Source organism: Pectinophora gossypiella, chromosome 6 (genome assembly GCF_024362695.1).
Source record: "Pectinophora gossypiella chromosome 6, ilPecGoss1.1, whole genome shotgun sequence".
NCBI classification, from domain to species: domain Eukaryota; kingdom Metazoa; phylum Arthropoda; class Insecta; order Lepidoptera; family Gelechiidae; genus Pectinophora; species Pectinophora gossypiella.
Window position 1 is genome coordinate 8,923,080 of NC_065409.1, and position 26,837 is coordinate 8,949,916.

The following is a 26,837-nucleotide window of genomic DNA, read 5'->3' on the forward strand; positions in this document are numbered from 1 at the left end:
AAACGAGAACGATCGAATACAAGAGTGAATGAATGAAATAATGCATTTGAATGAACGACTGAAACGCGCCTTGTATGAGAAAAAGAAAGAAAAATAGTGAATTGTGTTGATGTGTTGTTTTCAATTTCTGATTTGTTATTTTTATTGTAAGGTGAAATATTTTCTACAATATTTTATGACACAAAATTAACAAATTCTTAAAAGCACTTATTCTTTGTTGTTGAAGTGGTAATTTAAACATAACCTCTAACGAGTTTTATCAGTTTTACTGTAACATTTCTCAATTATTTTCTATGGATCTGTAGGACTAAATCATTTTTAATATGTTATTGTTTTAAATATTTCATGTCTAATCGTGATATTGCTATGGATGATGACTATAAAGAGTACAGGAGAAATAAACCTCAGCAAAAACTGTACAAGCCAGGTAGTGGGCCATTGCGACGAACAAGCTATGGTTTGGATGCAAAAATGGATAATTATGGCGTAGATAATGATTTGCGAGGACGAGACCGAAATCACTATGGATCTCATAACTCTGTTAACGATATAGACGTGGGTGGAGGCCACAGAGAACATTCGGCGACAAACGTACGGCCGAGGAAGCCCGAGCAGCAGCTGTACGTGCCCAGGTCAGCGGACCCGGGGTCCGATAATGAAAGACAGGCTAAAACATCAATGAGGAGTGATAATTCTAGTCAGTATGTCAATAGAAGAATGTCAAACAAACAAGATAAACAAGGTTTCAATACTGGTACAGGGTCTTATACCAGAGGTGCCTCTAGAAGAGAATATTCTTACAAGGATGGTGCAAATAATGATATCAATTATAATAATAGAAATTATAGACAAACATCCGAAACAAGGTCCATATCACCTACACATTGTCCCCAAGAGCAAAATACTGTACACGACCGAAACAGAGACAGTAGGAGTATGGAGACTTCTGCAGGCAGGCACATGTCAGGATCTGGTGGGAAACCACCTTCAGGACGCAGAAACTCAGCTGGTTACCCAGAGGCAGGCAGACCTAAGTATATGGTTAACTTAGATAATATTCCCCCAAGGTTTAGAAAGAAATTTTTGGAGCAATCAGGCCACCACAGTTTTGATAATGTAGACCAAATAAGTAGAGATAGACCATTCCCTAATCATGCACTGCAGCCAAATTACAATCACAATAATCAGTTTTATAACTCAAATACAAATTGGTCGCAAACCTTGCCCTCACGGGGAAGAGGTCGACTCAGAGACAATGAAAGCTTTGACAGAGAAAAGTTTATAAGTACTTATTTGAAGAGTTACGAGGCTCAGAACTCGAGAAGGTCCACACCCAGTAATTCATACATGAATTTGTATGAACCCAATGCAATAGATAATAAAAGTGTACACAACAAACCTGATGCATATATCAATAATGATAGCCCAAAAGAAAGTGATGGTGAGTTAAAAACAATATTTGACCAAAGATTTTATTGAAAACAAACAAACTCTTCAATAGAGTATCTACATATATATTTGTTGTCTTTCAGCCTCTAAAAATGGAATGAGCACTGCTTCCAATGATTCAACATACAATCAGAAGGAAAATCAGAAACATGACACTGATAATGAACAGGATAGTGAAACTATTTCACAAATCTCATCTAATATTATTGACATGACATTGGTAAGGGCAAATAATTATTTTCGTAAACATAGTGTCATAGCATTTCTTCTTCTTGCATATAGTAGACATTGTTTAAATACTCATATTTGTACCACCACTTGTGTAAATACCATAGCATAATAATAATATTGATTACTCTTTAATAAGGTTAAAGGCTTGAATATTTCTTTGTTTGTATATAACATAAATTAATTGTAATTTTTCTTATCTTAAGGATTGGACTGAGGAAGTTGAAAAAACTATAAAATTAGATGATATGTGTGAGTCTTCAACAAGTTTTTGTCAAAGTATGAAGTCATCGGTACCTCAGGATGTGAAACCTGTTGAAGCTCGTGAATCAAAGAGGAGTGGTCGCTCAAGGCGTAGGGATAAACGGTAAGTAATTTAATTAATCCACAATTATAAATTTTATTTGAATTGCAAAGTTTCATGTTTCATATTTTGGTGTTGCATTATTATCTGCTGATAACATGACATAAAGAGCTTACATACACTGGGCACAGGTGTCCCCTCAATCAACCAGCAGAGGGCGTATGGAGTATACTCCACCACACTGCTCCACTGTGGGTCGGTGCCTTCCGAAGCACGGAATCATGTTACCTCCTGATAATTATTACAATTTTATTATTATTATTTCTTTACTACTATTAGAAGTTCAAGCAGAGGCCAGAGGAATTCTGAAAAGAAGTCTGAGAAGAACCGGAAAGATAGTAATGTTAGCAATATTAGCATCTCAGAGTCAGAATACAACAGGAAAGATAGTAATGTAAGCCTTCAACATGAAGCAATATCTGCAAGCCTGAGACAGAGGGAGAGGGAAAGAAGGGACAGCCACAGAAGCAACCGTTCATCTACTATTGGAAACAGCAGGGATGATTTAGACCGCTGGAGGTCATTGAGGTCTTACAGCAGGGAACAGAGCACTGAAGGGTACGAAAATATATATTCTTATATAATTATAACAGTTCAATGTTAAAGGCAGAGTAACATTATAGCAAGAGTGCTGAAATTAGTTTTATTTAGTTTAATTATTAGCAGTAACATTACAGAAAGAGTGATCAGAGAATGTAGTTATTAGTTGTCCATGGATGTCAAAATATTGAAAAGGGATTTCCCCTTTATTTTTGCAGGTAATAGGCTGATATCTAACTTAAATTATTTAAAGATTTTTTTATACATACTTCAATTAAGTTCTAAGGTGGATGTAATCAATCATAAATAAATTGTTTACATATTTTTTTCAGAAGGATAGTATCACAATGTAACAGCAGAGATACATCAGCAAATAGAGATAGTGAAGGCTTTAGAGTGCCTTCCGCTGTATCTAAATCTGGAACATGGTCTAACAGTCAGGTATGACTTGTACATTTCTTCCGACTACCTATATTCCGTTTTTTTTTATGTCAACATTACAGCTAACCTTACATATAGATATTAAAACATAATCATGATCTGTTTTTTTGATAATAGAAGAAGAACAATGGTTCTTGGAGCGGCAGGACTCCGAGTATGGAGCGCGGGCGTCACTCGCCGGCGCCCAGCATAGTGAGCACGGGCGGTGACGTGGCGGAGGCCGGCGGCGCGGCCCCGGAGGCGCGCGAGGGCCGCAGCAAGCGCTCGCGTCGCTCCCGGCCGCGCCGCAAGCACGCCGACACGGCGCCGCCCACGCCGCACCCGCCCGGCGCCACGCCTGCGCCTACCAACATGAACTGGCGCGAGGAGATACTCGAGTCTAAGAAGCATACACACGACAAGTTCGTATAGCTTTCAATATTCTATGGAACTTTTGGTCGAAATAAAATTACAGTATTGAAGAATACTTTCGTCAATTAGTTTCATGCTCGCTCAAAATGAAATATATCGTAATATGCTACATGGTTGCGGTAGTTTATGAAATACTTATGAGTGAATCCATGGCCAATATTTATAATAGGAAGTTGTGTGGGTGGTATTAGTTATTACACAAGCATTATACCCCTCAAAACATAGCATGATGAAAATGACAGCAGGCCAGAGGTGTAAGTACATCAACTACGTGGGCAAGAGATATATTTCGTCTCTTTCGCACTAACGCTATACAGCTTAGTACGAATGAGACGAGAGAATTCATTATTAGGGGTAAATAGATTACTGTGTGCTATGCTTTATATGATTGGTTACTGTTCTGGACGAATCTTTGTTTACACTTGCAGTTATTGAATATCTCTATTGAGTCCAGACTTTCATTCGTTACAGACATTTGGCAAACCGCCACACTTCTCGTAAAGGAAGCACTATCATAATTTATTCTTGCAGCAATGGTTTCTCTGTGGGTACATGTTTACTTATTGATGTGACTTACCTATTAATTTTATGATTGCTATTTCAGACATCAAGAAAATACGCACCAAAGGAATAGACTGAATAGTGCTATGTCAGAGAAGTCGGTAACAGAATCGTCCACCTCTCAACCTGGTATTCTAATATTACCACAAAGTTCTGTCTCACACTTGCAAAAAGATCAAGGGTAAGGGATCCTAACGCTTTCCAAAAATTTTTCATAATATTAAAGTAATGGTTGTCAGGGTTAGGGCAGAGCAGCGCAGGGGTTTAGCGTTGAGGTTGCAGAGAAATAATAAATCACCATATCACAAATACAATAGCTATACTAAAGAAGAGAAAATTAGTATACACATTAGTCAATGGAAAAATAGTAAGTGAAAATAGAACATACAACTGTCATACATAGCAATTTAAATAAATAAAACAGGCAGCAATGAACCTTGCTTTTGATATAGACCTCAATAATGGTTTTAAAAATAAGAATTTCCTTTCAGGCGAGGAGGCTCTGTGGAAACACAAAAAACATTGTTTGACCACCACAATCCATCCAAACCAATAATTGTACAAACTAGTCCTTCTAAAGTAGACATGAGAATGGAAAGAAGTAAGTAAACTTTATTTTTAACAACATAAATACACATAAACATTTCATGCTGTATATTTAGGAACCCGATAAAACACGTGGTATTATTGATTTTTTCTTTCGTCGTGTGGGTTGTAAGGTCCATCGACCTCACTAACCCTGGTGTCAGGATTATTATTGGGCTGCCAAAGTCCTTAAAGGATATGGCTCATGTAACTACTACGTGCTTCAGTAAGAAGTAACCGAACGTGCCTTTTGAAGCACGGGATCATCATTGACGATGAGTTGATAACTTGTTGTTATAGGTATAGTTAAACAGAATTTATCTTAAGATACAAACACAAAAAAAAATGTGCAGGTAGGGACAGATAACTCTGCCTGCATTAATGAACATTATGTTAATGACTTTTATCTATGTTTGCTGATGACTAAATGTGGTACAGGTATCAAGGAGTCTTCGTCTCGTGGTGGCACAGGGTACGAGGTGGGAGACGCAGCGCGCGCGGCGCGACACAGAGCCTTGTTACAAGAGGTTGATCGCGCGGATGCCGTCTTGCAAACACACACGTTGCGCGGCCCACTCGCTTTAGCCGAGCATTGGAATGACGTCATCGACACGAGGTAAGCTGCAAAGAAACAAAAGCGAAATAAATATTAAAAATAAAATATAGGCCGAAGTTTCGGTAAATGTTATGCCACCGAATTTCCAACGCAATACCCTATTTTGTTGACCCCAAATCAAGTCAGCTTAATTTTATTTCTAATTCTATTGCATTTGGACGTGCTTGGCAGCATAACGCACAGTGTTGCCAACTTTTTTTCTCAAATCCACTAATAATCTTCGGGGATTCCGCAGATGATGATTGGTTGGCCGAAAATGTTACTCTTTAGTTGCTGTAGATTTAAGAGTCACGCTCTTGTCGGTGTAGCATTTTCCTTTCTGGTCTATCAAAGGCCAATTATTTGACTTCCTTATACGAAACAATGTTCGCCTTCTCTTTAATGTGTATATTTTTTTCTTGAGCTTCCTAATGAAATAAAAAGTTAACATTTTCAATGACTATCCTTTCGACAGAGATCAAAACTACGAGGTATTTAAAACAATATTCGGTCATATTGCAAGTGTCATTTGAAAGTATCCCAAAGCATACCTTATTCATTTATATGAGCATAATAATATCAGTATTTTATACATAGATTGTAACATATTTTTTTTTACAGGAAATCATTACAAAACGCGTTACAAAGACTTCTGATGTCTGATCTCAAATATTGCCAGGCTGATAACATAGAGCATCATTTTTGGAAAATTTTATATTACAATTTCATAGAAATTTTAAGAAAAAGTTTCACCCAAGTCTCTCCAGAAGATAAGCCGAAAATAGTTAAACTGATAAACGTTATAATAGAAGAGGGGAATACGTTCTTTGAGAGTCTAGTTCAGATGTTGGAGAGGACGTACAAGTTTAATACTGACGACTATATCAATGACAACCATGCGTTGCCTCCGAAAGGGCTAGGCTATGTGGGCCTGGCATTGATCTCAGTTCAGAAACTGTACGTATTTCTGGGCGACCTAGCGCGGTATAAGGAACAAGTGAACGAAACTAGCAACTATGCTAAGAGCAAATTCTGGTATACGAAAGCCCAACAGATCAACCCGAAGAACGGACGACCCTACAACCAACTAGCGATATTAGCTATTTACGCGGTAAGTTATCTTGAACGATTTCCCATATAATTTCCTCATGGTTACTGGAAAAAGTAGCGTGATTAAACGCCATCATTGTAATTGCAGAGAAGAAAACTCGACGCGGTGTACTACTACATGAGAAGTCTGATGTCATCAAATCCCTTCCATTCAGCGAGAGAAAGCTTGTTATCGTTATTTGACGAGAATAGGAAAAAGGTATGTGTCATTTCCATATCTCGGGGCTATGGGGACCTGGACTTTTGGAAGGCGTGTGTGGGCCCGAAGTCAACACGTAGAGGCCCCTTAAGACAATTTAATCTAAATTTTCCCAATACGAGTTGTTCCTTGAAAGGGCGATACTGAAGACGTTTTCTTCTCAAATTCCATAACCTCAACTTTGTAACTTTATAGGGTTCCAGAACCTTACCATTGTCATCTAACATAACATGTTTTTTTACGTCACAACAGTACGAAGCAGCAGAACGAAAGCGTCGGGCGACTCTCGAAACTACCAACAACACGAATGGAGAAGCGGGCAGTAGTGGAGCCCCGGGGCAGAGCCTCCGCCGCGAGGTGTGGGTGCGGCCCAGCGGACACCGCACCACCACACTGCGGCACGACACCAGGGACGAACATCTCGCGAGCATGACACCTGTCGAAGTAACTATCAATATATCTCTCTGTTTTTCAGTCCCAGTTAAAATTCCATTGGGTTGACTCTCCTAATTTATGCTTTGCTAAACCTGCCGGTCTTTAGTGAGAAAATATAACTTATAGAATAAAGATGAGAGCTCCATCAAACTCATGTTTTTATTTTGTTTCAGCTGAACAAAACCTTCATCACGAGCTATTTACACGTCCACGGGAAACTGATAACGAAGATCGGGTGAGTTATATTTTGTATTAGCGTAGTATTTTTTATAGTGGCAACACTAAGGGTGATACCATCAATGCAGAGAATTGCGGACAAACTTGTTACGATGCGTGATAATATAGCCACTTAAGTATCGTAACATAATGTACCAATAACGAAATCGAACACAAGAGTTCGGCGAACATACGTTCGAAAGGACAAGAGTAATATAAAGTGTGTACGTATGCGTTATTGTGTTACAGTAGGTACCAATATAGCCATGCGATATTGTTTCTCGCGAGTCGAGACGAAGTCCTATGTATTTGAATGAAAAGTGAATGACCAGTGTCCCGCGTAATTGTATGATGTTTCAAAGATTGTATTTGTGCCCAGCATGGAGACGTTCCACGAGAGCGCGGGGCAGATGCTGCGCCAGTTCCGCGCGCTGTTGCACCGACAGCCGCTGCCAACGCCGGCCGCGCGGTTGCTGCAACTTACCGCGCTCAACATGTTCGCCGTCGAGACCACCGCAGCTTCGCTTAAGGGTAAGTATTTATACATATATAATTCATGCGTTTTATTTCCCTTGCAGTATCAGTATTACAAATTTAATATGGTTATAAATTTGTTAGTGTTTCTTAACCTTAGTGTTTCAGACATAAATACACAACCACACGCACACACCCTCAACTTCCCTTACACACAGACATACACCCGACATACCTACCACACCCTCACAAATACATAAACACATACACACAATCACATACAAACAAGCACAGAAACAGACATTCAAGGTTATAGGGTTAGTTAGGGTTTTCTGACATTGGTTGGTAGTTTTGTTATTGGCTTTTGGACATGTTATCATTAATTTTAATTGATACCATTTTTCTTTTTTTTCTTTTTATTTTTGCTTTGCATGTCAACTATTTAGTGTTAACAACTAGGGTAAGAGCGAGACATCCCCAACTCAAGCATTAACCTTGGTTCCTGGGGTTGCGTCATAACTTTATGCTGTTTAAAACAAGAAATAAACACTTTTATTTTATTTATTTTATAACCTAGTTCTATATGAGTAATGTTAGTAAGATCCGCCTTTGCACTAAAAGCCCAAGTCCAGGTCCCTCGACGTAGTCCTGTCCTTTGCTAATCTAGATCAGATACTTTCTGCAACTTGGGTTATGTCATCACCATATTTCTTCAATGGTTTATCTCGTGTCTTAAATATGGGATGCCAGTTTGTAACAACTTGTGATCACTTATTGTTGAAGGACGTAATATACGATCCCGACGACACGATTAGCCATACAGGCAGCCAATCAGCTCGCAACACCAAACACTTCAGGACCCCGATACCAACAAAAACAATTTCCCTCAATCAGCGCTTATCGCTATCGACCTACTAGGGTCAATTAATTCTTTCTAATATTTTTCCTCTCAGACGAAGTCCTGAGCCGAGGTTCGCGCCCAACTGGGCACCCTTAGGCCTGTTGTCTTAAACGTTGTACCGGGTGAGAGCCTTCAGGGTCCGGCCAAGTAGTTAATGCCATCAGCGGCAAATCTACAATAAGTCACGTCAAAAAAAAAAAAAGAAAAAAGATCACTTATTGTCTGTTACCCTTTGTATGTGACCTGCCCATTTCCATTTTAATGCCAGTATTAAAAAATACTAAAATTTTCATGAGTTTTCTGACAGGAAATTCCACTTGATATCGACTCAGAATCATGATCTGAATCATCCCCTTCAGTATATTCGTTATGGTGTCACTAACACCCATACGCGTGGGTGTAAGTGACATCGTAACAAATACTGATTAGAGCAGCTGATTATTCTGAGTTAATATCAAGTGTAATTTTCCATCGCAAAAGTATAGAATTGAAAATAATTTATAAAATATAAAAAAAAAATCATGAATTTTGCGACGGAAAATTCCACTTGATATTTAGGTAAAATCATGATTCGAATCATCTCTCTTACTATTCGTTACGATGTCACTAACGCCTTGTATATATTTATATCACACAAGTAATGCCTTGTTCACGCGTGGTAAGTAACCTTGCACTCGATTCAGTCTTCACATCTTCACACGTAATAAAGTATGGCATTACCCACAGATTTATTCGGCAGTTGTGAACAAGGCATCATTTCTAGTACTCACAAGAATAATTATAGCCACAATTGGTTTTCAACTCCTAAGGGTAATTGACAGATTTTAGTTCATCCATCTGCTTATGTGAACGTGCTGAAGATATATCTAAACTCCGTTTTTCAATATTCCATCTAATATCAGAGATAATAATGGTTATTGTCTATGATGGGAAATGTTCCGCATCGTTCTTACAAAACGGCTCGTGACTTGCATGGTACTAGCAATATGTGACGTCACCTTAATTTTGGAAGGCTGTAACTGTTACATTTTTCAACGAATTTTGATTCTGTTTTCACATTTGATTATCAACTCGTGTCTATTATAGAAACTTGTCAACTACATTAAACATACCACTGTTGCCAGCTGTAGATCGTCCATTAGTTGCAGAGCATATAATCCATTTGTAGATGTGTCACTTGACGGTAAATAGTGACGTTACTTTAAGGGGCACGAATACCTAGTGAACGTGAATTAATCCAGCGTATTGGAAAATATGTTATTTATTATTAAAACCTGTTAAGGCTATTACCTCCTCGCTCAAAACAATAAAACACAAAGGCCAGAAGGTTAATTTGAATTATCAATTGCTTAGTTTATTTGTATAGGTTCGCGCCCCACGTCTTATAGTAGGTATTCATTAAAATACGCAATCTTCAACCCTGAATTTACTATTTCTTCGAGGTGCTGGAATGGAGTAGGTTCTATCCATTTCTCATAACATGCCATAAAGTTCGGCGCTATACGTGCATCTTTATGGCGCTTTGTTGGTATCTGCCAACAGCCACATAGATTATTAGAAAGACTCCAGCAGAAAAAGTTCCCTGTTCATATGATAACTAGATATAACATTTTGCCTAATGTAATGTTCCGTGATAGCGAAGGACATCTATCGCTAATAAATGTAATTCAAATTCAAAAAATTCTATTCCGTAGGTAACACACACACAGTCTATAAATACATTTTACATAACGAACGTCTCATCCGTCTAAAACTATTGCAGCTTATCACAACCTTTACAGCGGAGGAAAATAAGCTGCAAGAAAATCCTCGGTACAGGGCCCTAGACGTTCTTAAAAAGACATAAAAAAATATTATTAAACAATAAGGATAAAAACTCCCTCCCCGGTTGATTCAGAGGCCTGTGCCCAGCAGTGGGACATATATATAGGTTGTTTATGTTATGTAAGGATAAAAACTGCATATTTCTCCTGTCAGTGTCGCTACTGTTGAGTGTTCTTAAATTTTCAGTTTCCCATACTATTTGAGTAAACAAACATATTGTTTTGGTTATATTTTTACACTATAACCTAACTAAAAAAAAGACCTAACCTAAAAAAAGTTTAACTGCAAAATCATAGTGTTATTCCCTAAAGATCGGAAAGAAGAAAACTTAGAAAAACTTATTTTCAATCAAAACTGCCTTTTTCCAACTGGCTGCTTTTCTTTTAGTAACTCATCCTTCACACGGGATACACTCCACGTTGCTTCACATTTTATAGCAATTTATCACGAATTTTAGCTGAACAGTAAGGAGATCTGTCAAAATTTAGGAACATTCAACAGTGCTGCCGCCTACATTTGAGCTTCTAGTTTATATCCTCATTCAGTAATTTGGCTGCCTAATAACAGTTCCCAGACAGTTAATACCATGCATTATTTTTTTACAAAGTTTCTGTTTAATCACAGTCTTCAAAGTTTCCATTTAATATAACAGTAACCATAATAGAATTGCGAAATCGGTATATAAAGCGGAAGTTGATGGTTGGGCTGGCAGAGGAAGACCTAGAAGGACTTACATTGACCAAATTAGAGATGTCCTTAGAAAAAGGTTTAGTACGATCTACTCTGAACCGGCGTGCATGTATGAAGCGATTGATGAACGTGTAGGACGCAAGAGAAGTGTGTCAAGATCGAAGCAAATGGAATTCTATAGTATCTGCTTACCCCGGTGGGAAATAGGCGTGAGTTTATGTACGTATATACATCTGTATATACTGTTGTATAACAGTAACCATAATAAATAATGCTGCGGTGCGATGCGATGATAGTTCTATCGTTTATTATCGAGTAATTAGTGTTGGCATAATAATTGTCAATCATGAATTCCCAAGTGTATGTAGTTTAATAATTACCTTGATTTTCACATGATTTTCAATAAACGAAATATTACCATCGGGGATAAGGCGTATTTTTGCTTGTGTAACTGGTTTGAAGTAGCATAAAATTATACTATTGTAACATTGTTAGTTCTGCTCGTGATGTAGATTGTATTCGCTTTAGATTATTCATTACAATTTAGGAAATCCGAGTTTGTACTAAAATATTCTTATGCCAGGCAGACAGACGAAGAGTTCTAACGGAGCGTATTAATAAAAAATCAATACTAAAGTTATTGTTGGAGACGATGGTAATAAAACCTCTTCGAGATGTTCTTAAATGGGCTGTATTGAATTAACTAGGAAATATTTACATAAGAAGCAAGATAAGAAAAATATGCCTCGTCGGCAAAGTCCATGGCGTAAGTCCTGTAATATTGCCATAGCAAAATATATTATATATATCGGCTATACAGGTTATGAGAAGCTGCAGTAGTTTTAGGCAGATGAGACGTTCGTTATGTAAAAATTGACGATTCAAAGTGTAACTATGTTACTTACTGAATAAAGATATTTTTGAATTTGAATTACAGTAATATATATAAGACTTTTGATGTTGCCAACAGTTATATTGTATGAAAATATTTTATTCATAGCCCAAAAAATAAAATTAAGCGTTTCAGGTTGTTTGTTTGTCATCATGCAAATGTAGCAGTCGATTAAGGGATCACGTCGCTTGACTACACAGTTCATCATATTGAGATAAAGCTATTTTTAACTATATGGTTATAATTGTATGTCTCTTATGACATGTGTTTTTTTTAGTTTATGGCAATGGGTCGCTTAAGAATACGACCATTCTGCCAGAGTCGAAGTGATAAGAAAACAAAGTGAAAAAAATTGACAGAATTGATACTGGTAGAGAACTGCAACAAGACAGAACAAGACGTCATAAAACGTTTTTCACACAATATTGTATTTACGTATACAGGGTGTTAGTGACATCGTAACGAATACTAAGGGGGATGATTCAGACCATGATTCTGAGTTAATATCCAGTGGAATTTTCCGTCGCAAAATTCATGTTTTTTTTAGTTTTTTAAATTATTTCTAATTAAATACTTTACAGGTGGAAAATTCCACTTGATATTAACTCAGAATAATGAGCTGAATCATCCCTCTCAATATTCGTTACGATGTCACTAACACTCCGTGTAAGTTACATACAGATAGCCATACAAGTAGGTATGGGTGTTAGTGACACCGTAACGATACTGAGGGGGATGATACAGACCATAATTCTGAGTTTATATCATGTGGAATTTTCCGTCGCAAAATTCATTATTTTTTAAAGTTTATCAAAATTATTTTCAATTCTATACTTTTGCGACGGAAAATTCCACTTGATATCAACTCAGAATCATGGCCTAAATCATCCCTCAAAGTTTTCGTTACGATGTCACTTACACCCTATATATTTACAAATTAGTCCGAATGGAGGGAAGTTAGTATACAAGAGGAGGAATTTAACATTTATAGGTGTGGGGATTTTAGGGGGAGGAATATCATAAAGGACTTGTGATTTCGCGTACTCCAGTAGGTATCGCATGCATGAGTTCATTATGCCACCTATGCTTTAACTATTTGAACTCCCAGACCGAAGCACGCTGATTAGACTCGCTAAGCAAATGCTAGTGAATCGCAGTATTATAATGGCGCAAATAGTGTTTACATTCTGGAATGCTTTTATGTTTTCGTAACTAAGCTTCCGAAATGACCTATTTTTGGCACTTTCTGTATGTTGAATAAACGAAAAGACTACACATTGTCGATATTTTTTTATGTCTAGCTAGACAGGCTAAATTAATTAAAGTTACGGGTATTACGATCAATATATTGAGAATCAACAGTTAATAGAGTTAATAAAATTTTAATTATTTAAAGGGATAGATATTTTAATTGAAACGAATTCAAAATTATGACTTATGAGTAGTTATGAAACATAAGTGATTTTGAATTTGATCTGTTATTCCGCACAGAACTATAAAATTACTTAATTATTGTTGGCACCGTTAAAAAGAACGGAGAGAACAATCAATAGGGAATTATATGCAATAAACCATAATTAAAGAACCAGTTCGATATAAACGTTCAGCCGTGAGAATGCGTCTAAAGATAGGCCGTTATAGAATTTCGGCGTCAGTTATTTCATATCGAAAAACTAATCTAGATTTACCGTATTCTCTACGATGCAATAAATACAAAATAATATTTGTAACATTTTTGATATATGTTACGTATATTGATATAAAATGTTATAATATTCCAATGAATTGGAGGAGAGTGGCGCAGCGGTAAACGCGCTCGGTCTGCGATTATTGAAGTTAAGCAACTTTCGCAAAGGCCGGTCATGGGATGGGTGACCACAAAAAAAAAGTTTTCATCTCGAGCTCCTCCGTGCTTCGGAAGGCACGTTAAGCCGTTGGTCCCGGCTGCATTAGCAGTCGTTAATAACCATCAATCCGCACTGAGCCCGCGTGATGGTTTAAGGCCCGATCTCCCTATCCATCCATAGGGAAGGCCCGTGCCCCAGCAGTGGGCACGTTAATGGGCTGATGATGATGATGGTGAGTAGTTTTTGTACCGCGCTGTATATGGTACTGCGACTACGAGTTATAGGGCAATGGTCTCTGCTCTGATATGAACATATGTTTTACTGTTTGACACATGTGACGATTGATACAACATTAATAATTATACGACCATTAGATATAATTTGCACAATGTTATTTTAATTCTAAATATTATTTTGTTTGCTTTTGATACGTATTATGAATCCTGGATTTTTATACAAATCGAATAGATAAAAAAAATGTTGTATACAGTATTTCTTTGTCCCGCGATTGCATGTCGCATACTCCGTAATCATAATTCCGTTCCGCATTCTCGTTACTTGCTAATCATCGTGACCATGACAATCATACCCCCTCTTAGCTCGAAATTTTATGGTACGTAACGAAATACTTGCGGTTTTATTTGGGACTATGAAAATAAACTGTGGTAATTTTTCCGTGCAAAGACCCCGCACGTGTTACAGTAACAAAACCACAATTTTTTGATCAACATTATATAAAAACGTATAAAATGATTTGCGGGATGCCTTACATTATTTTGTGTCTACGCTTTTTGAATAATACACATAAAATATAGAAGTTTATTATTAGTTCAATAAAATGTAGCCATGTGTTATTATATTCCTGAATATCATGTTTCATCCCTTGAGTTAATATCAAAAAGTGGAGCGTTTATGAACGTAAGGCTGATAGTAAAAAATAAAAACATTCCACAAGTGAAATGTAATGGCGTTCACGTATTGCTTTTATGAAATTAATATACTCGTACGTATAATGCAAGCTTGTAAATGTGACTATTTCCTGCGGCTCCGTCCGGGCGCAGTAAAGGTTTGTAATTACAAATTACAAGTTATCGGAGGTTGATGCACTGCTCTCGAGGCTCGCAGCCCGCCGCCGCCGCCTGCGCGCGCGCCTCACAAATGCACACATTTGACGGCGCAGGTTCAACAAACTGACGCGGCGACGGCATGGTGACGACCGCTCTTTTACGCCATTACACATAATGATATTTTAAATTATTATAGAAAAAATAATGTATACAAGCCCCTTTAATTATGCCTTTCGGCAAGACGATGCTCTTTAGCGAGATAAGTTTTTGCGGAATTTTCCTGGAACGATTCTCTGATAACTGTGATTTTGCGTAATATGAAACTTGGGGGCGAGATAAACAGTTTAGACCTTTTTATTGTCCTGGAAACCATAGAAATGAACCTTCGAGGTCTCTACGTTCTAAACTATCTAAAATTATGTTAGATTAATATTCAACGAAACTATTATTATTTTGATTATTATTCACTTATTAAATTCATTGGTTTACATTGCAACTTTACTGCCATGAAAATAAAAGTACAGTTTCGCTTTTGCTAAAAAAAATAAGCGACTAAGAAATAAATTTAATTTTCAATAATCAAGTGCATCTCTTGATGTGGAACAATGGTTATTATCTGTCACGGGGATGGAGGTAATGGTAGCTTACGTTTATGGAGAGGCACTAGTTAGAATAGTGGGCGTATAACATTTGCAGGTGCAATCCGTGCAGGGTATTTTTAGCCGGGGCTATTTATACCGGACCGGATCGCGCGGACTTGAGCTGACCTTCCACGACGCTGCCGGTGTCGGTGTTAGCATCCACATCCTGCGCAACCTTCATCTAAGACGCGCCTATGATTTATTCCCCGACCATCATCACGCCTAACATAAAGTTTGCAATTTGCTTTAACCTCGCATCTCATGCGTTATTCATTCCTTTAATAACAGATTACTGTTGCTAAGTTCTACTCCAGTTACACTTTGATCATGAATCTCTTAAGGGGTGTTACTGATATCGATGATTTTATAAAAGGCATTTTATACCTTCTTGAAAATAGGTAACAGGGGGGTTAAAATAGCCACATCGAAGCAATTCATCTAAGAAAACAATATTAGATTTGAAATTTGCGCATATAAAAGTAAGTGCGCAATGCAAACAACTGTCAAACAGCGATATTGCTTTCTTAGATGAATTGCTTCGATGTGGCTATTTTAACTCCCCAGTTCCCTTTTGAATAGACAGAAGGCGAAATGACTAGTGCAGAATAATGCAGAATAACACTTGAAGTTCAGCATGTTTGTCTTCTGACTGATTGTGGCTCTGCTTACATTCCCAATTGTTTATGTTATTTTATGTTAGTGGGCTCAATTTTCCGCATTTGAACTCTAATAGTCCATTATGCGTGCTGTTGTTGAATATGTAAGCCAACCTAACTTCTTCCATAAGCTCAGAAGCCTCCTGGAGGCTTCGCGAAGCCTGTGAAATTCCCTTTTGTTTGTAATATCTATCGATCTATCTATATCAGTCTAAATTGATATCCAATTTTGGACGTAGACCTCTTCCATGTACTTCTACTTTCGACGATTTTGGGCCATCGACATTCATGTTTGTAACATGTTAGTATATTAATCAACAATGTATTATCTGCGTGACTAGACGGCAGCAGCGGCGGCGAGCGCTCAGCGTGGTTGCAATGCGCACTCGGCGTGTCTCTGCTCATGTTCGGCGCGATGCTCGAGCGATGTTGCGCGCTGCTGCCCGAGCCGGCGCACACGCAGCAACACGCCGACGCGTTACTACTGCTTCCTGCTATCAAGGTATGCTGGGAAACTAGTGTAACCATCTTTGAAATGTACATAAGAATAATTGTCGCCCTGACACCAACTTATTTTCTTTTGTGTCTTGAATGCAAAATGAATATGATCATTGAATAATAAAAGCACACAAGTGCTGTTATAAAAATAGTGTCATAAACATATAAGCCTGATCATAATGGATAAAAGAGGAGGTTGTATGTATGGCTAAAGTAACTGCCGAATTTCGCACTTTTAAATACTGCATGTTTGGGTTCTATTCATCTGTAATCTAAACAAAATCTCCGACTACAAATATGTTCTATACATTAAAGCTTTATTCACACAGAGTACGGAAAACGGTAGAACCCCGCGTCTAGGCTTTCCCGGTTCCGTGTCCAGCAAGCTTAAAGAGTTTTACTGTGTATTTCATTTGCAATTAAACGTCTGTTTATATTATTAAGGTAATATTTGTAATGTCCTGTCCCGGAAGGGCGAAGGTTAGAATTACAGCAAAATTATGTAATATCTTATATTACATTAGCCGTGTAGTATACGGGATAATAAAATACATTGGTTATTACAGGCGTGGTCCGACTGGATGCTATGTCACAGTAGCGTGTGGAACCCACCGCCTTCCTTTGACAACTTTCAAATCGAGTAAGTACTGGACAAAGCATTTTCTGCTACTTTATTTTCGTTTGAATCGTCTGGCAGTAATATAAAATTACCAATAAACACCATACAATTGCTTTCTTAACAGTTTTACTGTACAAATATGGTGTTTATGGGTATCAGAATTAAAACGTAGTGTTATTTTTGTTCAGAAGCGAAACGGATCCATGGGATTGGCTCGCCAAGCTCATGAACATCCTCGAAGAATGCGACGACAAAACGATACAGTTTGAAAACGAAATGAAGGAAGGTGAGTTATGGTTTTATTTAATTTTTGATTTAGATTTCCTCCACTTCATCGCCGGATACTTCATTCAAAAATCTCATCGTGGACCGCTTAACGCGTAACTGCGAATGAGACAGACAATTCGCGCTTTCTGTTACTCCTTAACGGCTTACAGTCATTTAAGACTAAAGTAAGGGGGCGGCATCCCGATACGATTGGTGCGGGGGGTTACCGTTTTATACATGGTATTTATTATTTAGTTAAAGTGTTATTTCTTTTAAATCTGCGTTGTCGAACTTGACTTTTTGAGCATAGGACTTCATCTTCTGGCTTGAGGGTTCTAAGGTCTACGATAGACCTCATCAACTCCAAAGTCAGGGTGTCATTGAGCCGCTAAAAACCTGCAACGCGGCTCTCTGGGTACCCTCTGATTATGACTCTTCGTATCAAAGATCGCACATCCGGAAGAACGGAGTGCAAATGACAACACAACTTCACTTTGCTAGTTTAAAATACTCGTGACTTTGTACTTTGTTTGTTTGTACCTCAGGATTATCATGAGATAAACGTTCATTGTGTCAGGTTACGTGGTGGTGCGTCTGCCCGAGGACGCATCGCTGGCGGGGTTCACGCCGCTGATGTACATGGAGCCGGCCGCGGCGTGGGCGCGCGCCGACGCCAGCCTGCCGCCGCACGCTGCAGAACACACGCTGCGCACGCGCAAGCTGCTCTTCTTCGGCACCGAGTGAGTAACCTATATCTGACTTGTGTCGCGGAAAATGGTGAAGAAAGGGATTTTTGTTCGTGTCACCGCAAAAATATCCGAGAATATTCTCTTATAAATATCCGGTTGGAATATATGTATGTTACATCATCATTGGCCACAGCATCTATCGTAGATGATTCTTGCAGCACTTGTGAGTCTACGGGTTCCCGCAGCGCCGCCGATGACTATAGAGCCCTATAGCAGTGCGGCATTTCTTGCCACATCGTTCGCACACAAAACGCGACTCCTCAGGAGGTGGTAAAGCACGACGGAGACGTTTTCGCTTCAGGTTTACAAACCTACAACTAAAAGCGCAAGCAATAGACACATTAAAAAAGGCGTACCAACATGAAACCAATTCCTTTTATGATTCGGTTAATAGAAGGGGTTATAAATATCGGCAAAATGATACTGTGTTGAATTTCATTTAAATATGTTCTTATTTTTTTTTACATTCAACAACATAATATAAAAAGATGAGAACTTGTCAGTTATAATTAGTCAAATACCATGCAACAGTGATTCTTAAACTTTATCGACTACAGAAAAATATATTTTTAAAAGCCTTTTTAATTCTGAAAGTATTCATCCTTTTATCATGTTTTAATACATAACCTGTCAAAGTTCGCCGTACAAAAGTCACGTATAATTTATGTTTGTGTCGTCGCGTCGTTATCAATATTTATTTATCTGGTGATAATTTAGCGGAACTCGAAATGAATTTTACGTGTTCAATGAAAAGCATGCAATTTATTTTTTGAATTATGTAACGAAATATACATATAACAAATTATATATCTGAATTATGGAACGAAATATACAACGTAACGGGTGAAATGAAGTTGCTGTAATGATAAAAAAAGGTGGTTATAAGATACGTTATAGTACAATAATAATGTACATGGGTCGCTCTTCTTTTTTATTGACAATGATAAGTTAAGTTATATGTTTTACAATTGTATTTGATCTTTCCATTGTTCAAAAATATAGTTATCTTATTATACTCAAATACTAGCACAATACTAATCGGTTCCTCGATTAGTGATTAACGTAGCTTGATCGTTTTTCACAAAACTCAGTGACAGATGAAAAGGGCCACTCTGTCACAATATTTTTTTGAAATGCCTCTGCAAAGAAAAGTATGTTACCAAGATAAAGAGAAACAATAATTAATCCGGTACAGACACATCTTTATATCATGTTTTAAAATATTTATTGACGTTATAATTTTAAAGATGTTAAATCCGATATACTGAGAAAATGTCTTTTTATTATCGATAAAAAAGAAGAATGACCCACCTAAAGTATATCATCATTATTGTTCCGGCTAAGTAAAAATGGCATTCGAGACAGGCAAATCTAAGTCACGTCAGAAAAAAAACATTCTATTAAAAACTGTTCGGCCCCCTCTCTGTCAACCGAAGGGGTATATTGAATATTTAAACAAAGTGCTTAGAAGGTGTTTAAGATCAAGTTGAATCCATTGCTATAATCTTTGAAACTAATGTCTGTTTAACAACGGATCACTTAACTTGTCATAGAATCACTAACTTAATACTACGTATAGAACGGCAACTCTCCGCTCCCCACCAGCGGCTGAGCAAGGTTTACCTCACTCGATCTTACTTTAGTCTACAGTCGTATGGGCGTCACATGGCACACATACAGATAACGATGACGTCAATGTGTAGAGTCTATGTAAAATGAGGTTTTTTTGTATGGTGTCCGGGGTGTGACCTAGTCAGAGCCGACAGTGCTCTCCATTTGTGCCTCCAAAGAGTGAACGCCGCCCGAGGCAAATGTACCATACCTCTCTTCACTTCAAAAAGAAACATTCGCGCATCACGCAAAAAGTAATTGATGGGCGCAAAAAATAATTGACTCAATTTGATGGGACTTTCGCTGATTCACTTGTTACGATTTAGGCCGGTTCAGCGATTTAGGTCGGTACAAATTCGGCTCGTGCGTACACATACACTGGTCTACAACGACCAGCTCGCGCCCAGCGTTTGCGGTCCTGTATAACCAACTTCCAAGGACGCCCAGCGTTCGTACGACAACGCGTCCACAGTGCGACCGGCCTTAGGCGGGCTTAGCTTATTAGTGATATCGTAACGAAAACTTCGAGGGATGATTCAGGTTATGATTCTGAGTTGATATCAAGTGAAATTTTCCATCGCGAAAGTATAGAATTGAAAACAATTAAAAAAAAATACATGCATTTTGCGACGGAAGTTTCCACTTGATATTAACTCAGAATCGTGGTCTGAATCATCCCTCTCAGCATTCGTTACGATGTCACTAACAGCCTGTATATATAAAACGAAAGATCACTCACTCACTCACTGACTGACTCACTCGCTCATCACGAAATCTACACGTGCTAGGAGTCTTAAATATTCCATGGGGGTTGCTTTTAGGGTAGGTGCTCACTAAGACCAGATTTTGGCAAATTCAAGTCCTAAGGGGGAAAGTTTGTATGAAACTTCTTTAGTTTTAATAGGGTTTCACGCGAACCAAGTCGCGGGTAACAGTTAGTTAAATATATGAATTTGTAGTAGAAACTGGAGGGTTAAAATGGCCACATCGAAGCAATTCATCTAAGAAAGCAATATTGCTTTTTGACATTTGTTTGCATTGCGCACTTACTTTTATATGCGCGTATGTCAAATTGCAATATTGCTATTATTCTTAGATGAATTGCTTCGATGTGGCCATTTTAACCCCCCTGAACTGGCTATCCTTGCTCTTCTCTGTCTTTATTTACCCTATGGTCTCAGTCACCAGAATAGTCGCTTCTTTTCTCGAATAATCTCGGGTGGAACCTTCTAGTAAAGAAAAATAAGAACGATGCTATGCGTCAGAAAAGGATGCCGCTAAAAGGAAAAAAATACGATGACATTACATAAGTCTTTGCAGAATTTGTTTATGCGATGTGACATTGTCAATCCGTAGGTACCTGGTGGGCGTGGAGCCGCCGGTGCTGCGCCTGGAGTACCCGGCGGGCGCGCCACCGCGCTACGTCAGCGCCGTGCAGACCGCGCCGCAGCACCTGCCCGTGTTACACCACTTGGTAAGCTACATTACACATCATCATCATCAGCCGTACGACGCCCACTGCTGGGCATAGGCCTCCTCCAAGGATCTCCACGACGATTGGTCCTGTATATTACACACTAATTCATATTTACCAATCTAACGGTGGGTTAATGTTCAATCCAAACATTAAACAATCAATCAACTTTGGAACATACACTGACGGAATATAAGTTTGTGTGCAAATGTCATAATTATTATATTTGGCGATTAGGTACCTTTTCTAAGCATCCTTTAAAGTATATATCGCGTCTACAAGTTAAACCGTTAAATTGGTAAATATCTACATTTTAATAAAAAAAAAGCATTACAACATGTAAAGTCGTAAGACCCTTGAAAATCCAAACCTAATTGTTTAACTATTGTGTCTGGAAATCTAGGCCTTAGGAGGTTAGATAGCGGATATCAACTAACCGAGGGTGAATGCTTACAGTCAGAAGATTCAGAGGACGAGACAGCGAGCGGGCCGGCGAGCGGGCCCACCAGTCTGGGCGAGTGTAGCGACGCGGCCGACGCCGACGAAGCCACGCGCAAGCTGCTGCGGCGTAAGGAACAACTCGAGTCCAGGAAGGCCACCCTGGAGAGACGCAGGCAACGGATGAATGTATGTTTTGGACATTAAATCAGTATTTTTACGTCATAGTTATCTGCTGAACAGTTTTATGAGATCTTGTCTAGTAGGTGTAGTGGGAATCCCCAATTAGGTGAGGAAAGCTATAAGATCAGACAACTTGCAGCCACATTTGATACGAACTTCGTATTATGAAGCCCTAGGACGAATATGGTGCACTGCATGGTGACAGGTGTTCAGCATATTGCTCATATAACGATCTTAATTCCTTTTTTGTTTTTTACATGGCTGGGAAGATATAAGCAGTTGAACGTGTTCTATGTTTTTTGTTATATTGCATCTACTCGTAAATCGCCTTTATTATTTTTTGAAAAGGGGGCAGAAAGTACGGTACGTCATAAAAACAAACGGGAAGTATGAAAATGTTTTCTCCTCACTAAAAACGGGAAGAAACATTTTACGGAAATTCACTACCTCTCGCTTTTTACTCTGCTCTTTTTTTTACCAATGTTTGCTCCTTTATAGGAGCAAAAGCTGCTGCTGCTATTGGCTTATGCCAATATAGTAGCAACTTTGTAATGTATGACGTTGTGTTGCACAGGAGATCCTCCGCGGCGGCTGGGTGAGCGTGGAGGTGGAGGTGCGGCCGCGCTGGCTGGTGCCGGACACCAACTGCTTCATCGACCACCTGCAGCTGCTGCGCGCCGTCGCCGGCGCCGCGCTGCAGCCCTACCTGCTGGCCGTGCCGCTTGTTGGTCAGTATACCCCTATGTTACTGCGTACTACAAAATAAACGTAACATAAACAACTTATAAACATCAAATGGAGGGGCTCCTTTCTCCTACTTTTGCTGTGCCCTTAAGGATTCTTAATGATAATTATTTTATAATGTCACCTGTACCTTACATTTTAGAATGGCATTAAAGTAATCGAAAAAGTCATTATATATTGAAAAAGTATTGAGAATATTAAATAATAGTTGCTGAGTAAACCGATTTACGCAAAGAAAAATTTGGTTTGAAGGTAAAATGAATGGCGACAGTGAATAAAAATATCACCTCTGCAGGCAGGCCCTTTTGATTAACCGGATGAGTTATCCTCTAAGATTGTAGGATGATTGTAGGAAGAGGGTAGGAATAGTGTAGGATGATGAAATTTTGCTTTATTCAGACTCAAAAAGTAAAAATTTTTTCTCAACAGTGATGACGGAGCTAGAAGGGTTGAAGCGTTGCGCGCGAGTGGGTGAGCGTGCGCGCGCGGCTCTGAGCTGGGTGTCGGGCGGCGGGGGCGGGGGCGGGGGCGCCGTCCGCCTGGCCACGTCCCGCGGCAGCCTGCTGGCGTCGCGCGCCTTCACCGCCGAACAAGACACAGAGCGCGGCACCAACGACGATAAAGTGCTCTCCACTGCGCTCAACCTTCACGCCAATCTTGCCGTCGAACCAGGTCATCATCATATCCTAAAGCATAACACATCACATCTCCAAGTTATTGCGGAATCGCGGGAATATTGTGCATATTATATGAACTGGCACCATCGTCAGTCAGAACCCGTTTAGGCCCCTTGGTCTACGCCAGCCACATTAAAGCTATTCATCTAAAAACAACATGACAATTTGACGTTTGCGCATATAAAAGTAAGCGCGCAATGTCAATAAAAGTCAAATATCAATAAGGCCTTTTTAACTCCCCAGAAGTTTACCTGACTTAACAAGCTTTGTGCGTTGCACTCCTAAAACCCAAGTGGGGTGGTTAAAGTTTTGAAAGAATATAGCTTTATGATGTACAAACATCGTTATAACAGAGTTCCCTTCCAACAGACACGCGCGGTGACGACGGAGCGGACAGCAAGTGCGTGCGGCGCGTCCGCGAGGTGGTGCTGTTGACGGACGACCGCAACCTGCGCGTCAAGGCGCTGGCCGCCGAGCTGCCCGCGAGGGACCTGCCCTCCTTCGTGCAGTGGGCCGGCTTAGACGCCACGGTAACTCAAAACTATACATACATACATAAACAGCCTATACACGTCCCACTGCTGGGCACAGGCCTCCCCTCAATCAACCGGAGGGGGTATGGAGCATACTCCACCACGCTGCTCCAATGCGGGTTGGTGGAGGTGTTTTTTTACGGCTAATAGCCGGCACAACGTGCCCTCCGAAGCACGGAATCATCTTACTTTTTCGGACAATCAGGTGATTCAAGCCTGAAAAGTCCTTACCAAACAAAGGACAGTCTCACAAAGTGATTTCGACAATAAAGTAAATAAATAAACCACTAGACCACGGAGGCTGTTAAAACTACACATATTTATTTATTTACTTATTTATAAAGTACAGCCACATCAAATACATTACAACATTTTTACATTTAGAAGGTTACGGTATTGTGACTAATATATGACGGCGTACATAACTTATACAATGAAGGGTAAGTATTTAAAAATAAAGTAAAATTAAAATTACTCAGCAAACTTAAAAATTAGGAAAATATTAGTTAAATATAAGTAAATATAACACGTATACATTTTTACAATAAAATTCCCATTGACAATCAGAATCTACCTTTCAACAGTTTCAAGACAGTGATTAAAACAGAAACTTTGTAATAAAGTTATTATAAGATTAATGATTATTTAGAAGGTAGAAATGCATTTCCTGAGAACTAATATTAGGCAGCCAAATTACTGAAATTATATTCGATATATATTTTTTTAACAACGTCTAAGGGCACTGTACCGAGGTTTTTCTTACAGCTACTTTTCCTCGGCTGTACAGGTGAGAAGCTGCAGTAGTTTTAGGCGGATAAGACGTTTCCACTTTACGTATTCTTATAGTGGATATAATGACTACCAGGTGTCTGCCCAACGCCTACGATCGACTATCACGATAGTCCAGAAGTGACTGTTTAATCGCCTCCTGTGGCACGCTTCAAATGAACAGTCCAGCTAATCTAGCACCGTAAGCACGCGACTCTTTCTCGCCGCGACAGAGATCGTCTGTCTCTCTCTGTGCAGTACTGGGTGAGAGTGACGGGTGACGTATGTCGAGACGAGAAAGAGTCGCGCCCACGGTGCTAAGCCCGCAGACAAATATAACATGAACACCACACTAATGTCATCGTCTTTCTAAGGTGGGACTGGACTACCACTCGCCAAATGCAATAATTTTGTATTAACAACAATATTATTTTATACAGATTTTTATGTCCTGTTTTACGTTCAACCAATAAAAGTAATGAGTTTTTACAACATAATGATCGCAACTTTGTAGGGACTCATCACCCACAATCTTATTACCTCAGGATTCCTTTTAACGATCCCATTTTGTTTCCAGAACACTCAAGCTCCAGGAATTGATGACTCGACTAGCGGGCAGAAGTGACCAGTAACAATCGACTAACTAGCTCATATTTCGATTCTTTTTATTTTTAACTAGAAACGCGAGGTGACTTAATGTTGCGGAAATGATAGTGCTTAAATAAAGTCTAGTAATGTCGTGTCAGCGACGCTGCGCGCGGCGCCTCCGGGCGCGGGTACGTCGCGCCTCACTATAGTATAGGAATTGAATAGATTAAGTAAAGTTAATACACCAATAGACAGATATATTAATAAATTTTGTTAAGAGCTTAAGGGTTCCACCTCTGTGTTCCTGGGCTACATTTTACTTTGTTATTTTTACGTATTTTTCAGTTATATTTGTAAGGTATTAGATAAAATCGTAAACCTAGTGTTGCTGAGCTAATATTTTTATTTACTTTTTGTAATATACATATTAAGTATATTTTTTATTATTTTCTAGCTAGGTAATAGTAATGAATAAATTATACTGCATTACCTACCTATGAATTGACAAAAGTACAGGTTTTATCATTTTTCTTCATTATTTTACATCTTAACTATTGACTTTGTGACGAAATTATTGATGGCTACCGAAAATGATGCTTATGAATTGTTCATTTAGAAATTTGTTTGTATGTATTCACACGTTCATCGAATGTCTCGTGCCATTCTTGACTGTATTATTAAATTGTATCTTGCGTCATCAATTAAATTCATTGCTCGTTACTGTAAAGATGTTGTTTAGAAAGTATATTCTAAGTGTAGACCCGACAGGCGGCCCCGAGCCGAGCCCAGCCCGAGCCCGCCAGACGACGTGTCTGTCATGTTGTCAATGCATGTCGTGTGAGTTATGAAATCATGTTACAAGGACACCTCATCGTGTTTTGATAAAAATTTAACAGGAATCGTATTGACTACGAAAATAAATCTATTTCGTAAAATGTTTATCAATAGTGTATAAATACTGAGCAATAAAGTAAGCATTAGGTTCAATGAAGATGTATGCTTTATGTTACTAAATAAAACGCGCAGGCCTTATAAAACTTTTTAACACAAAATATACCTATAGGAAATTTGTTGCAAATGAGTGGATGTGCCTTTGATTATTATTTTGTCGTTGTCGACTAAATACGTGGGAGCGGGTGGAACGACAAGGTTCCATCAGAGTACATCGTGTGATGATTGCTGCCTGTGTATAGTCGGGCGGTGAAAATGATGACGAACATTAATCCATCCATTTATAAATCCAAACTATAAATTATATATAAAAATATATTACACTCAAAGCTATAGTTAATTGTGATTCATTGTCACTGGGCGACTATACACAATCATTGCACTGCCCGTGGCATGTCCTCTTGACTCTAGCCTTATAGTAACAATTGAAATAGTACATTATCAACAGGTTACATTTTATTTTGTAGATACATTTAAAGTATTGTGTAATAAAATCAGAGTTATTAATTAGTAATAGTTACATTGTAAAACAGATTTTTCATTTTTGAAAATTTGATGCTGTTACGTCTTTTGTCCTAATCATGATGTTTTAATAAACATGGATTACTTCA

At 38.7% G+C, this 26,837-nt stretch overlaps 1 protein-coding gene across 3 annotated transcripts; it reads left to right on the forward strand.

Annotated features, from left to right (window-relative positions):
• Positions 1–58: 58 nt before the first annotated feature.
• Positions 59–26,837, forward strand: LOC126367889 (telomerase-binding protein EST1A). Of its 3 annotated transcripts, none has more exons than XM_050011669.1 (25): positions 59–151; positions 386–1,441; positions 1,533–1,669; positions 1,884–2,044; positions 2,321–2,599; positions 2,914–3,022; positions 3,140–3,423; positions 4,038–4,175; positions 4,486–4,595; positions 5,018–5,195; positions 5,796–6,285; positions 6,373–6,483; positions 6,736–6,927; positions 7,092–7,153; positions 7,514–7,665; positions 16,468–16,628; positions 17,191–17,264; positions 17,432–17,529; positions 18,088–18,250; positions 21,227–21,344; positions 21,801–21,971; positions 22,540–22,693; positions 23,139–23,381; positions 23,756–23,916; positions 25,265–26,837. In XM_050011669.1, the coding sequence occupies exons 2-25, from the start codon at positions 472–474 to the stop codon at positions 25,310–25,312; spliced, it is 4,764 nt and encodes a 1,587-aa protein (XP_049867626.1). In that variant the 5' UTR covers positions 59–151; positions 386–471; the 3' UTR covers positions 25,313–26,837. The 3 variants fall into 3 exon arrangements, with proteins under 3 accessions (XP_049867626.1, XP_049867627.1, XP_049867624.1); XM_050011670.1 differs by having other exon boundaries at positions 59–146; XM_050011667.1 differs by lacking the exon at positions 59–151 and having other exon boundaries at positions 161–1,441.

Excerpts from the sequence above, each read along its gene's own strand:
- LOC126367889 (XM_050011667.1), top strand. The coding sequence starts at position 346 with ATGTCTAATCGTGATATTGCTATGGATGATGACTATAAAGAGTACAGG. Across the intron at positions 4,176-4,485 it reads CACTTGCAAAAAGATCAAGG|GCGAGGAGGCTCTGTGGAAA; the intron begins GTAAGGGATCCT and ends ATTTCCTTTCAG. Across the intron at positions 7,666-16,467 it reads CACCGCAGCTTCGCTTAAGG|ACGGCAGCAGCGGCGGCGAG; the intron begins GTAAGTATTTAT and ends CTGCGTGACTAG.